General features: G+C 34.2%; 1 protein-coding gene across 10 annotated transcripts in view; it reads left to right on the top strand.

Annotated features, from left to right (window-relative positions):
* Positions 1-15362, top strand: part of KDM4C (lysine demethylase 4C) — a 279152-nt gene that overhangs the window by 60477 nt on the left and 203313 nt on the right. For all 10 annotated transcript variants that reach the window (XR_011137826.1, XR_011137825.1, XM_068927788.1 and 7 more), the window contains 2 exons: positions 556-605; positions 12415-12518. Coding sequence is in view for 8 of the 10 variants with exons in the window: in XM_068927788.1 (XP_068783889.1) it covers positions 556-605; positions 12415-12518 (154 nt within the window). In the remaining 2 variants the exon portion in view is untranslated. The remainder of the gene's footprint in view (positions 1-555; positions 606-12414; positions 12519-15362) is intronic.

Raw genomic sequence — 15362 nt, forward strand, 5'->3', positions numbered from 1 at the left:
AGACTGTATAGTTACTGAATTTGAAGGAAGTATTTTTCTTGGAGTTAAAAAATGATTTAATTGTAGTGATATGCAATGCCAAGTAACTCTCTTATTCGCCAGCATTGACTATAAGGAAAAAATACAAGTTTGTTTAATGCTCAGATTTTTCTGTAGAACTCCTGTGAAGCATGGTAATAATTGGAAAAATTAATCCCATGTGAATTGGATATTATTCTATTGTATGTGTTTCTACTTCAATTGGAAAAAAAAATCTGCATCTACTTTCAGCTGAAATCATTGTAAGTGATATAATCATGTAAATTATTGTGAATATGCATGGTTTTAGATGGTGAGTAAAACATTCTTGAACTTTATATTATAATGTTTAAGCTAGAGATAAGCTGAAATGTTTTCTCAAAAATAAAGAAATCCCTTGTTTTTCCTCAGACTGTACCATTCTTCTTTAATCTTACTTGCTTCTCTATTTTTAGGTATTTAGCCTATATGAAACGTATGACTTGTTTAGTAATTATATCTTTAAACACTTTATCTTTTTTCTTTTGTGAATTTTAGGTATGCGATTCCTCCAGAACACGGGAAACGGCTTGAACGACTAGCTCAAGGTAATGCTTTCAATATTTCAGTATTTAAGGTGTTTGAAGGACAAAACTCCAGGAAAGTGAAAAGTCTAGTCTTGACTTGCCAGCTGTGTTTTATTCTTTCTTAACGTTGTGTGACTTTTATCTGCCTGTAGTATGTTTTCAAACTAGGAACACTATTTAGTACTCTGGGGAATTTTTAAGAAACAAAATAAGCTTTTTTCTTAGTATTTAATTTTGTACTGGCCCTTTTAGTTTGGTTAAAACTATGAAAAGAGGGTGAATAATTTGCTCTTTTTGCTTATGGATTATTATTGATGCTTCTTTATCTCCTCTCTTCCCTTGCCTTGTTATAGCTCCTTGTCTCGAGTAACTTTTGAATCTTTTAGCCAGTCTTAGTGGAATTTGACCAAAAGATAAAACTGTCAAAGACAGTTGAGTCTCGAACTTTCATAAACGTTAGTGGCTGGGTAGGGGGTGAAGACCTAGTTAATACTTTCAGGGGGAAGCAGACAAAACCTGCCCACTTTAAATCCTATTTTGATAGCAGTCTGCTGAGCAGTGAGCAAGCAAATGAATCCAGCCTAGCCAAAACATATTCTGGCTTTTGCCCTCCAGAGGTGTGAGGGGCACCCTATGTAAATATAAAGAAGCAGAGGATATTGCTATAGGGAAGAATAATTTCTCTTCTCTCATAGTAACTTCGTTTATTTTAAGCAGTACTGCAGCTTCGTTTTTCTTTCCGGATTAGGTGAACTGATTATGAATATGAGAACAATTAGACATGTTTCTTGGTGTGGCAGCATGCGTTTCGTAGCTCACTGTTAACCGTATTTTATAAGAAATACTGTTGAAAGTTGATAACTAGATAGCATGCATGAAAACTAAATTCTGAAAATATTAGTACGTTTTCTTTTTAGACCCATTTTGTGTGCATGTATGTCCATGATGACTGCTCTGAGTTATTTTTAAACTAGTTACTGAGAAAGTAGTTTGGCAAGTATCACTGAGATATGAAAACAAAGGCCTATGAACTTGTACTCTTAAAAAATACTTTGCAAGTGGATGGATGTCAGCCTGGATAATTATATTTCAGAGTCCTAAATTTACCTATCCTTCCAGTTGAGAAAGTGATCATTCATTTTCTCTATTCCAGATTCTCTTACAGCTAATACATATAAAGCTTTCTATATTTTACACGTTAAAGCCTGCAGGATTCACTAGTGAACAAGTTGATATATGTTGTAAACAGTGCAGGTGACACTAAGTTGTTAAGTTGCTAAAGTTGTTCAGTAGTTATTTTTAAGGTTTATAGGAAAAGAGTAGAGAATAAAAAGAATGGAGAAATGCAAAAGGTCCAGAGAGGGGCAGTAAGGATGACCAATAATATGGCTTTTCTGTATAAAGAACTGTTCAGAAAGCTAAAACTTTTCAATCTGGAAAAGAATCAAAGAGAGAGGATATGTTAAAGGTCTGTGATGACTGGTGTGAAAATGGTGACTAAGGAATGATTGTTTTTTCAGCACAATTGCAGATTCTGAATGAAGAATCTCAGCAGTTTCAAAACAAACAGAAAGATGTGGTTCTTCACGCAATCTAAACTCATTGCAAAGGGTGAATCTAAAAGTTTGCATGGATTCAAGGGGAGATTGGATAACACTGGCAGAGAAATTTGTTAAAAGGCACAGAGAAACCACATCTGGCTTTCAGAGTTTTTGAGCCTCAAACTAGTGAGTACTGGAAGAGTACTTGGAAGAAGTGAAAGTTTCTTGCTGTACTTAAACTCTTTTTTGTACATCTGCTTTGACCTTTGCTATAAACAGGATTTTTAGGGAGATAGATTTTTCAGTTGTTATGGCTACTCTGATGTTTGTTACAGGATTTCATAATGGTGCAGAATTTTAAAACTATTTGGACTTAACTGTTCCGTAATGAGTTCATGTCCCAACTTCTTTTTTGAGAGGGAGAGAAGGGACAGTTTCAGCAACAGTCATTCATCTATTTCTAAAAATTAAGTGAAATTAAGGGATCACATCGTTTAGTGCGTGTTGAAAATAATGTAGCAAGAAGAATGAGACATAAAGCATATGGTAGAAGTGAAAGTCCCTAAAATCACTGTTTATCAGAAGCTGATAGGTTGGTTGTACTAGGGATCAGTGACCTAATGTCAGAATGCCATAACTGGAATTGGATAAGAGGCTAAGAAGGGACTTCAGTGTCATCCAGGGTAACAGTTCTCAGGACTGGAGCTGGCTCGGGGAGGATAGGGCAGAAAGGGGTCAGGCTGGAGTGATACGGACATACAGACATACTTCCTTCCAGAGCTTGGAACTGGAACCCAATTCCTTGATCCTTACTTAAAATGTATGTTGGAGCAATATTGTATCTTTCTGTGCTGCTTATGTATTTCTGTATAGATGTTTTTTTCTTCACACTTATGCATTGCAGTGTGCCTCTGCCTTCAAGTAAGTTCTCTGCCATAGCTATTGTCTATATGTTCAGTGTGGTGAACAGAAATATACTTTCTGTGATAAATCGTGTGTATGATAACAGATTAATTATTCTTAGTTCAGAACTGTCTTTTTAGCAGTGAATGGCAAATAAAACATAGAACCAGATATTGAGCAGTGAAGATAAAATTTCAAATAGTTGTTTATTCTGTTATACCCACTGAATAAAACGAGGTTTCTGCAGGAAAGCTTGCATGCTCAGAGATTTTGTCATAACAACTTTATAAGGTAGAGAAGTTAGTTTCACAGACAACTATCTTGGACATTTCCTAAGTTTAGCGCTTGACTTTGATGTATTTTAGCTTATATTTCTGTGAGTGAAATATTTTCATGGTATTTTTGGTCCACCTAATAACTCAGAATAGATTCCAGAAGATGTTACTGTTGTTCTTAAGCATAGAGATGATGATCTCTATCCTCACTTTGGTGTATACCTTCAGATTTTTTTAAATAGCTATAATTTTTGATGATTTTCATGCTTGTGGAGTTTAAGGTATCTGTGATGTTCCATGCTGCGGTTGCTGCCTGCTGAAATGCATTCCGAGTTTTACAGTAAGGTATGCTAAAATGATGAAAATGTAAAACAAGCCTAATGGCTGCAATTCAGTTAATAGTGAAGGTTAATAAAAATGAGACCTTCAGACTTAATTACATGTTTATTGAAAATACTTTTAATCCTACTTTTGTAGGACTGCAACATCTGAAGGGGAAAAAAGCAGTATATTCAGGAAGGTTAGCTGTGCTGACCAGATAACTTTTGAATTAATTGAATACTCCTAAATGATTAAAATAATAAAATAATGCAGCAAATGTGGCAGGTTGTCTAGGTCAAGGCAGCAGTTGATACATAAAATTAAAGGAAGGCTGGGATGTTTTCCATTATCTTGTCTGTACATTGCAATTATCACCCATGCCTTTTGTGCATGAGTGCTTTCATCTTTGCTTTCCATTGAAATCTTGATTGACTGTGGCACCTAGAAATATTTTATCTGAAAGACATTAGACTTGCATCTAATAAAGGCAACAGTTTGATTTTGCCCTTCAGCTGTTTTCTCATTTATGTAGTTTTTTTCAATTTTATGTAGACATAAATGTAATAAAAATCTCAAGTGAGCTGTTATTGCAATTTTTATACTCGTTATGTTAATCTGTAATACCATAGTATTCTGAGATTTTTATTGCTTCACAAAATAGGTTAGAATATAAAGCAAAGGTAGGAGCAGGGAGGCAAATCAGAAATGACAATTTGAAGGATTTTCAGGTTCCTTTAACAGATCCTTTAATTGCAGTAACTATTTTAGCAAAGAGATGACGTCTATCTGTGGTGTTCGTTTATTTTGAAGTAGAAACTAAGGTAAAGCTTAATATATTTTAAGTAGTTAGTGTTTTAGAAAGCTTTGTATGGTTTGTATGGTATTTGTATTAAATAATTGCATGCAGAGGTTAACTGTTTTGTATGAAAAGTATAAATAGTTGTTGAAATGAAACTTAATGCAGCACTTACTTGGATAACTTGTAAATGCCTCCAATCTGAAAACTGCAGCGTCTGAAGAGCTGAGTATTTTCTCAACTGATAGTTATTTGAGTCAAAATAGGAAACTTTCATCAAAGAGATAATGAACTTTGGTCTATAACATGTTCATCTGGGCGTAATAACACTCATATTTCACAGTAGTAGCTATCTCTTATGGCTTTAGCATTCTGTGCTTTATATAGATACAAATTGGCACTGTTTCTTTGTGAGGACTGTTGCCATGCAAAGTCATTCTCCTAATTCTTCTTTCATCTACAATATGGAAATTCAAACTACATTAATTCAAATACATTGCAAATTCATTCAATTACATTGTATCAAGTTTTTATTTATGTCTACCAAAGTAAAATATAAAAACAGAATGGCTAGAAATTCTATCCTTCCTTCATATCTGCCTGTGTTGCAAGAGTGTTGGTCAATGAAGTATGATTAATATGTTCTATGTTTTGAGGTCGTTTAAGTGAAGCTGGATGAGCTACGTAAGTCAAAATTACATCAAATATGAATTTCCTTCCTTTAGTTAATTATATTAAATGGGATTAATGTTAATTACATTCAAGTTATTTACAGTTTGGGATATTCCTTTGGGATGTTTTAAGTTTTGTATTTTCATTTTAAATTAATATTGAGAAACAAGTTAGAAATATAGCACCTTTTAACGTAAAATTTCAGGTGAAGTGTACTGAATGTGCCAGCATAGACTAGATAATTAATGAGGCAATTACTAACTGATCAGAATTCGAATTGAAAGTTCCCTCAGAAGATGATTCGTAGGTATGTTTTTGTAAAATAATGACTTTATTATTGGCCAAAGGTGATATGCTCCTTCATAGAAAATAATATATATTGTCAATTGCCCTGTTCAAGTCAATGGAGTTACTGGCAGAGTACTCATTTGGAAATAAAAGTGTTCCAGTTTTTCTGTGTATGATCATAGCTGAAAAAATTATTTGAAATCAGTATGAATGCATTCCTAGTACTGTAAATAAATGTACTCATTTGGAAATAAAAGTGTTCCAGTTTTTCTGTGTATGATCATAGCTGAAAAATTTAATTGAAATCAGTATGAATGCATTCCAAGTACTGTAAATAAATGTTCCAATTAACTGAAATGCTGACTAACCAGGTAATGAAACGCAGTCTACTTAGATTTACATGAGTCATAGTTGTGAAAATAAGATATAACTTTCTTATTTTAAAACTATTCCAGACTCTCTTCAGTTACCCTTACAGACTGTCAGTACAGCACTCTCCTGTGTGTTTGAAACTTGTCCTCCTCAGCTATAGCTAGAAATCTGCTTGGTGCCCATTTCCCCCAGTTTCCCATGCAGAGGAGAAGGTTTTAGGTTGAATCTGGAATATGGATCAGAAAAACAAAAATTATGTTGGAAGGTTGTAGTGTAACCAGGTGGAATAGCCTTGATGACAGTGCATCTTTGGCCCAGTGGTGATAAGACTGTCTTTCAAAAATTAAATATAATTTTGTTAGTACAAATAACATTGATCGTCTTGTGCAAGATTATCTTATTTTGGTCGGCATTATCTGTCAGAGTATGTATCTAGAGTCTTCTGAGAGCATGTTTTTGACTGTTAGCACGGTCTGCAATTGTTACTTCTGCTATAACTAGATAAGGCTGTTACAAAGCCTCGGTGGGACCTTCGGTTTCCTTGATAAATATACTCTACCTGTAAAATGTACTCTACCTGTAGTTCATGTGCTCATAACCAAATATTTGGCCACCAGAATTTTGATTCAGATTCTTGTATTGGAGACAGTTCTAATTCTACTGAGTATGTCAGAACATCAGCAGCTGGAGAAGTTTTGAACCTGTCTGTTTCTCATGAACATAAATCAATGTGCAGCCTGACTCTTTTATCCTAGTCTTCAATCTTGCTCTTTCCCTCCTGTGAAGTAATTGCTTTGGGAAGGTCTATTGGATTATATGTAATTATTTCCAAGAGGATGTGGAGGGCCAAGTTGGCTAAATATAAGTACCTGAAAGAAGTGGAGAAGAGGTCTGCCATATCTCAGGAAACTGTGAAATTGTGTTTGCATGCGAATTACCACAGAATTCCTGCTTTGATTTAGAGTTAATGGATGTTTACTTTCACATAATTAATAAAAACATTTAAAAGAATCTGCTACAGAACTAGAGTGCTGTGAACATTCTGGATACGTTGCAGGTTTTCTTCATTTTGGAAGTGGAATTTTACTAATGAACCACTGTTAACTGGTAATCCTGTAAAGTGATAACTTCAGCATCAGTTGTGAGGATGGTTTTAGTCTTGAACTAGGTTGCTGGCCTGACTTGATTTGCCCTGGAGTGGCTCAAAGGTAGTAAGAAAATGATGAAGGAAAATAGAAGAAAATTATATGATGCTTTGATTATTTAAATTTCAGGGTTCCTTTAAGTTTATTCCTTACTGTGCATGCATTTAATGTATTTATACGGTCCTTGTTATGCTTCTAATGTGAAGTACTCTGTTTAGTATGCTAGTAGGTATACTTTTATATCTGCTAATCTATTCTCATTTAAGATTTTTTCTTTGCTCAGAGAAAACCTTATGCAGTATTGCCAGTAACCTTACAGTTAGCCCAGGCAGAACAGAAGTCCTTCTGATGAGTGGCCACTCTTACGGTGATATTACCTTCCTTTCTCTCTGTGTTCATTGAAGGGGACTGTTTCTGAGATAATGCTGTGAATGAGACTGAAAATTTCAGTGAGCGTAGATTTTGCCAGTCAAAAAATATTTTGTAGTGGGACAGAATGTGTAAGCTTAACCTTTGATTTCATTGTGAGGGCTCTGTAACCATTGCAAATTTTCCCTTGTGAATTTCCACTAATGGGTTTTTAGCAAGTTTTCTGTGGTGTTTGCCACTTGCTTAGGGTTCAACAACAAGGTTACTTTCTAGCTGGAGTTGCTGCAGTTACCCTCCATGTGATTATTCTGATTTTAGAGCTTATTATTTGCCCATCATTTGCTTTTTAACATTATATATTGAGCTGATAAAGCAAGCTACAATAAGGAAATTAGGTACAAAACTTGCTTTTTCAGGAAAAACAACTCAAACTCTCCCTGCTTTTAGAAATTGAAATTTATTTTAGCAGTATTTTGCTAGTTTCAATGCCAGTTATTTCCTCAGTTTCAAATATCACTTTTGTTAGAGGATTTTTCTTTATATGTTTCTTTGGATAGAGTGTTTCAGTGTATTTCTATTATTTCCTGATGCTACTCAGAATTGAGATTTCTCGAAGGCTGTAAACTCCACATTCCAGATGATGATAATGATATGTTACAGACGCTAATTGCGTCACAATATTTGAAATGTATTTGCTGAGGCATCCTTATATTCTTTTAACTATCTTTTAACCGCTCAAGCAAAATGTGTGATGAAACTGCACGCCAGTTGGTGAGGAGAAAAAAAAATTAAATAGCAACTTTGAACAACACTTTATCCTGGGGAATCTTAACAGTGTTCCTAATACTTCTATGTGTGTAAGTCTGTGTTCTAGCTTTGCAGCTTAACTGAACCTTGTATTATTTAACTTAAGAAAATTTCTTTTCCTGGTATTGGGAGGTCAGCTAGAAAGAATGTGCAAAAAATACGCCAATTATAATGTGCTCAGCTTAAGATTGTTCTAGAATTTTAGGGTAAGTAAGAGAAATTCTCAGAGAGAAGAAATGCAGTCTGAGAGTACAGCGGAGACTGTAATGCTTCATTTTGGCTTCTCTTTTTTTTTCTCTAGGCATGAAAAATACTTAGACGTTTAATTATTGAGAGTGATTTTTTTTTTTTTTTTTAATCTAGCAGTGATAAGTGCATGTATTGGTGCAAGAATGAAACTATATCTGTCAAGGGCAAAATAATATCTGCAAAAGAAGGACACAGCTCAAGTGTGCAGATATAGTAAAGAGATGACAGAAAGTCCTTATGTTAGTTAAATGTCCTGTGGCTAAATTTGTGTCACCTAAGCATTCTTCTAGTCATGTTTGTTTATTTTTCTTGAATAACTTCTTCCTACTGCTTTTATACAATTACCATACTTTTTCAGCAAAATGGTTATGATTCACTTTGGAGAATGGTTATGTATTGTTCTTTGTAAGCGTATTCCCTGTGGCCAAACACACTGTTCAGCAGTTCTGCAGGTTAATCCTAGGAACCTAGGATTAATCCTAGGATCTTTTATGTTCTTCAGGCATAAAATGCCATCTTATACATCAATAACTGAAACTATTTTTTTCCTGAATTAGTATTAATACAGCCATTAAGTAGATTTTTTTTTAACCATGAAGAGCTGGCATCCTATCTTCTCCACTGTCTCTTCCAGTTCGCTATCACTGCAGGTTAACTTTATGCAAGATAACTGGTAAATTGTTGGGATTTGTTGTGTGTGTGTTTTTTGTTTTGTTTTGTTTTTTTATGTACAGTGTTTGCTTCACTTTAATTTTGCCCGTGTTCCTTAGGCAGTACTTTTACTCACAAGAATAACATTATGTATATTCTCCTTGTATTTAGAAAAAAGGCATTGTTTTTAAATGACTTTATATTGAAATTTTCTTATTGTATGAATTTTTACGTAGATTTATAGTACAACTGAAAATAATTTGGGAGAATCCATTGAGAGTATTTGTAGAAGCAGAAACTTTTTAAGAATATCTTTCCTCAATAATAGTCAAAATCCTATTTAGACATCTACAAAATGGCCTTGCTTAAAGGAAGTATTGCAAATCGTCTTGCATGGTTAGTATTTCTGGAAATCAAATGGAATGCTTCAATTTCTAAATGTTATTAAAATGCTTAACTTTATGCTTAGCTTTCATGAACAGGAGTTCATTAAAATACCTTCATTTTGCAAAAGATGTGTTCTGCCTCGTATATGATTGTTTTTGCTCAGATGATAGAATGCAAAATTTTTGTGGACCAAATTATATGCAGTCTACTGTAAATATAAATTTCAAAGTAAATGAAATATTTAATACAATGCACACTATCTTCTTTCAATGATTTCCCAATTTAAATTAATTTATGACCAATTACTGCATTTGTTTGGGGTCAGTTTACAAATCTATGTATACAGTGACTCAAAACCTCTTTTTTCGTTGATTTTTAATATAAATTGTAATTCATTTAAATTTTAATTCATTTACTCACGTTAAAGGTTAATTTGAAATGCCCTGTTTAGGAAGCACTTTCAGAGTTTTGCATTTGTTGGTAATCCTATTGTAAATGGTATAGCTTAACCCTTAAATGGGAAGCATATGTTCGGTTATTAAAGTACTTGTTCACCTATGAATTTCTGCTACATGATGTAGCATAGAGGATAGCTTTTTTTGTAATTAATTGGTAACTTCTTGCAACTAATTTGCCTACTTCTTTCTTTCCATCTGTGAATATTGGAAAGAACGGATAGCAATATATTTATTGTAGAGGAAAATGAGAGCATCTCACAATTCTTGCACGCAATTTCTCCCTTTGTCTTATTTGTATTGTTTGCGTGGAACAGTTGTATTGTGAAATTTTTTAAGATTATAAAACACTTTATTCTAATCTTGTCAAAATGCAGTATATCAGCCTCTTTTACCCCACTTTTTTCCTTGTTAATAGACATGCTCATTAATATTTCTCTAGTTATATCTTAATTTCATCTTTATTTTACACATAAACACATACACGTATATGTTTTAAGAGAGGGCAGTGGTGAAATTCTGTGTACTTAATAGAGTGAATTTATTCTTAAAGACTAAGACTGGGAACCAGAAAGTCTTGGCTCAGCTTCCTGTTGTGTTTATGTTCCCTATGAAGCTGTTATAGATAGTGAACTTTGTGCTACCTCAGTTATGCTTTCTGAGAATTAAGATATATTTTTAAAACACTTAATTTGTTATACCTTTTTTGGCAATTACCTACCAACCTTTGCAAAGTGTTCAGAAATCTCTAGACAATAAATGACATACAGTGCAGTGAACTGTTGAGGTTAGTAAGTCTTGGTAACATTGCAAAATATACTCTATATAAGGAAGTACAATACATAAATAAAATTAAGCTGAACTGGAGAAAAATGAATTATTTTCAAATATTGTATCCTTGATGCAGTAAAATTACATACTTTCCATGACTGTTAAATGTATATATTTGAGTTAATCACAGTATATCTCCTGGTGATTCTTGGTCATAATTAACTATGAATACTAAAAAAACAAAACAAAACAAAACAAACCACACACACAACCCTGCCAAGATAAATAATAATTACTCTTTATAATAAAAATAAAAAAGACTTCCTCATTGCTCTAATGTATTGAGTTAATTGATCCCCTTTACTGTCAACCTACTTCTGTTAGTCTGTTAGTGGTATAACTTTGTGAGACTTCTCTGCATTTCTGCTATGTTACATTTTAACATCATGAGTGTTCCTCTCTGCTCCAGCAAGAGAATTGTGTGAGGAATACACCTGTAATTGAGCAGGAGAGGAATTGGATGAGGAGATGGAGCACATATTCAGAGAAATGTAGGTGGTTAGATGGCTCTCACCTTCAATATTTCAATCTTCTGGGCTTTGCAGGAGCATCTTGCCATTCCTAACTACTATGCCCTTTTCCTTTGTTTTATCATTTCTAGATGTTGTGCTCTCAGCTTTTGAGAGTCTGACTTTGCTAGTAGGAATTCTGGAAGGGCTAAATTAACCATATTCTGGAAACTTTTGCCCTCTTTCTCCTTCTTGTCTTCCTCAGTTTTCCTTATTGTTATGTAATATTTTCTTACTGTGATACAGTTAAATTGAGGGACCTAACGTGTTGCTTTCATTTTAGAAAGGCCAGGACAGGTTATCTGATGTGAACAGTGGCTGCTGTGCTGTTGGCATCCCAGTTAGAGGGCCAGATACTGGAGTTCAGTGACGCTTGCTTATTTTGGCTTCTTGATGTTATCTCTGTTTCAGAAAGGGAATTCTGAACTCTGTGCAGAATCAAGGCCCCTATTAGTTCGTTTCTCCCCCATGGAAGAGGATAACAAGCATTGGAAAAAAGAGATGTAGTCTCCTTATGCTGTCTTTTATTTTTGATGACGTGATGGAAGCCCCCTAGTGCCACACATGGCCTGGTTAACAGCTGGTATTAGTAGCCCTCACTCATTTATTTCCATGTGCTGATCAACTGCATTGTATCATTATGTAATGAACTGACCAGGGTTAGTGGATTGCTACATAAATAATGATAAAAACTGAAACTTGAATAGCCATCTTTGTTCATACAAATTAGGACAAGATGCAAAGAAGTAAAAAGTACTTGCTTAGAAATGCACCAAGTATTTCTATGAAATTTGAGGAGCAGAGAGAAATAAGATGGACATGTTTGTGTACTGTATAGGAAGGTGGTCTGGAGGTGCTAGGTAAATCTGATTCCTGTAGGATGCTTTTGAATTTAAATACTAATGTTGATTTTTCATATGTGCAGGAGATATGTCCGGGGTTGCAGGACGATCATTAAACTTGGAAAAATATAGAGCAAAACATTTCTGGAAAGCAAAAAAAGGGTGTCCAAACTTACATGTTGTTTTAACTTATTTTAAATTACTTCACCTCTTTCAACAAATAAGGGAAAAAGAGCTGAAAATCAGCTAATTCCTGTAGGAGCTGTGTTTGTTTTTTATACGTATCCCTCAGTAATTAGCAATGATGAAAAATGCTGAAACAAGTGTTCAGTAGTATTATTTATTGTAAAATGCTATTAACTTTTCCTAATTCTTTTAATTAAAGGAAACCCAATTTTGCTTATTTCACCTTATTAGGGTTCTTCCCAAGCAGCTCTCAGGGATGTGATGCTTTTCTTCGCCACAAGATGACCTTGATTTCTCCCTCAATTTTGAAAAAGTATGGAATTCCTTTTGACAAGGTACGTTAATGTTTGTTTTTAAACTGTGCATTCATGCATTGAATTAGATTGTGTGTGCTATAAAGATTGTTTATAGTAAAGATGAGGCAACATTATTATTTTTTATTTAGGTACTGTCTCCCTGACAAGGTTAAAACAAGTGCTTATAGTATTAGGGCTCTTAAGTGGTTTAGTCTGGAATTTTCTATTAGAATATACTTGTGGGTGTCATAATTTGAACCCTAAAAGTTTCTGTACTTTTAAGCGATCAGCAATGTATTTTTATTTCTATTTTATTTCCGTGCAAGTTTATATGGGATTCTGTGTTGATTTAAACCCTTCCTAACTGTTGTTAAATTATGTTTTATACCTAATATTTTAAAATAAATGTTCACTTCTCTCTGTTTGTATGTTCATCTTCTGATGCATCTCCGTGTAACTTTGTTGATATTATTATCTAAGAAGTTTCAAAATATTTACAGGGTGGAATAAAACTGAAATAAATGTTATTTAGTATAAAATACATTTTAAAAGCTGTAACATATTACAAAACTATTGAATTTTTTTTTATGCTGCTAGGTAGTGGCAGATTTGGAACGGGTAGTTAATGCAAACTTTGTATATAAGCAGAAAGTGGGAAGAATGATTTTGTCTCTCTTCTGTGTGGATGAATGTAATACATACCTGCTTTTACAAACATCTAAAGTATTCAGTTTGTTGTCCTTCACTACAAGATTTTCTTCCTGAATCTTTTCTGCTTAGAATGTTTTCACTTGTGAATAATGTTTGCCGTTATATAGGTGCTATTTAGTAAAAGCACTTCTGCTGTATTGCTTTTTTTAAGCAATAAAATCTGTGTTCTATGTCCTGAACAGCTTTGTAAATTCTGAGTTTCTAAATTCAACAGCTTTACAGGCCTACACAGAAGTACAGTGCTTGATTCAGAAAGTCCCTTGCGTAAGCATGTTTGTTATACTGAGATTTTAAAAGCTTTCTCATCACTAATTAATTGATTCTTGTTTTTTCCCCCCTGCCCAGACTGTTTTAAGGTGTTCAGAAGAACCAGGCAATATGTACTTTTTCTCACTGTATTCACCTTGCAAAATAATCCTATAAACCATCCTCACCACACTCCTTGTTTATTACTGTAGTTTCTGTTTTCGTATGTGAAGTGTTTTATTTAAAGGTACCATGAGGATCTTTGTATGTGAGCTCAGCTTCTCACTTTCCTCTGCCTAGAATATAAGTTGGTGCTGTTCACCTGTTTTAGTTGAGATTTAGTTGTTTAGTTTGTGGAATAGTATGAAATATAGCCCATAGAAATAATATTTTAAGGGAATATTTTCCCCTACGTAATGCTCGCAACAACAAAAACTGGTAATTTTAAAATTTATAGGATGATCTCACGATATGTTGTGCTTTATAACCTAAGTAATCTCGCCTGGAGTATATACATTATTGAAGAAGTAAATACAATTGGATTGTATCTTTAAAGGAATTTACCATAGAGATTTATCAGCAATGTAAGAGGTTTTCAAACGCCCCTAGAAATAGTATTTTGTAGCAAATTGAAAAGTATGCAGGCACTTAGATGTGGATAATCAATGTCTACAATAATTATCAATAGCACTATTGTTAGTAAAACAGCACCCACTAGTAGAGCCAGTTACATTTTACGCTTTCAGTAAAACTGAGTGGATGCACTTTATAAAGTTTACCTGGCTGGAAGAAGCTTGTGAGAAATATGGCATTACAGTGAAAGCGAAGAAGACAGGAGTTAGGTAGACTTATGTGAAATGAAGCCATTGATTTGTTGTATGTCTTGTGGAAGGTTGCTTAGCTTTTCATGCTTAAATCAACCTAAGTGTAAAATATAGGCAGCTGGAATGAGACTGCCTACCTTTGAAAGAAAGCTTTTACTCACATAAAAAGTAGTTTGTTTTCGGAATGATATATTATCATATGGAAATGCAGTTGAGGAGTTCAGTTTCTGTAATATATAAGTAACTAATGATTCACTTCATCGCCTTGTATTTCATCATGAAGTGCCAGATGAAACTTTCCATATTGGATTTATAGTTTTGAATTTACTGAATGTTAGTCTGAACAGTTTCATTGGTTGGAGTGTAAAGTGCAGCACCTTACTGAATGCTGAAATGTTTGTTTTCAGTACCACCCCTCTGAGGTGGGTAAGGGAGCTAATGGTTTTATTTCAGTGTCTTGGATTTTCCTGTATTCTAGTTTTGGAAAAGAGCGCTAGAAGTAGTTAAGTAAGTCTAGTTCTGTCACCTAGTGTTAGGAGGAAGCAGACTTTACCCAAATGTATTTGTAATTAATGGGATTCAGTGAGAAAGGAACGGAGAGAACCGGGCTGTGATCTCTCATGGCTCAAAGTGATAGAAGTAGAAACGTGCTGGACGCTGATAAGACAGCCTACACCTACCAAGTGACAGCTGAACTGCTGCTTGTTGCAATAGAACACCTGCTATACTGTCATCAGCGGAAGGGTGTATTGAGATAAATTTGGGAATTGCTGGCATTGAGAATAATCTTTCTTAAACACTCCCACAGCAATTGTTTGGGAACTACAGTAACAGTTATAATAGATGCATCTGTGTGTGTATGTGTATGCCACATATGACCCACACATCAAACTTGTATAAGGTGCAAACGTAATGTTTTTATCTTTGTTTTATTCTTTTTTATTCCGATAACTATATTTTTCTTATTTTCCTTTCTCCCCATCCGTCTGTAATAATATCCAAAATTTACATCAATATGTGAAGCAGTAAGCCTGCATGTTTCTACTTGCATTATGTACAGAAAGCATACAATTCTTGTGACTGTAAGATAAGGATTTTGAGG

This window comes from Struthio camelus, chromosome Z (genome assembly GCF_040807025.1).
Source record: "Struthio camelus isolate bStrCam1 chromosome Z, bStrCam1.hap1, whole genome shotgun sequence".
Classification (NCBI taxonomy): domain Eukaryota; kingdom Metazoa; phylum Chordata; class Aves; order Struthioniformes; family Struthionidae; genus Struthio; species Struthio camelus.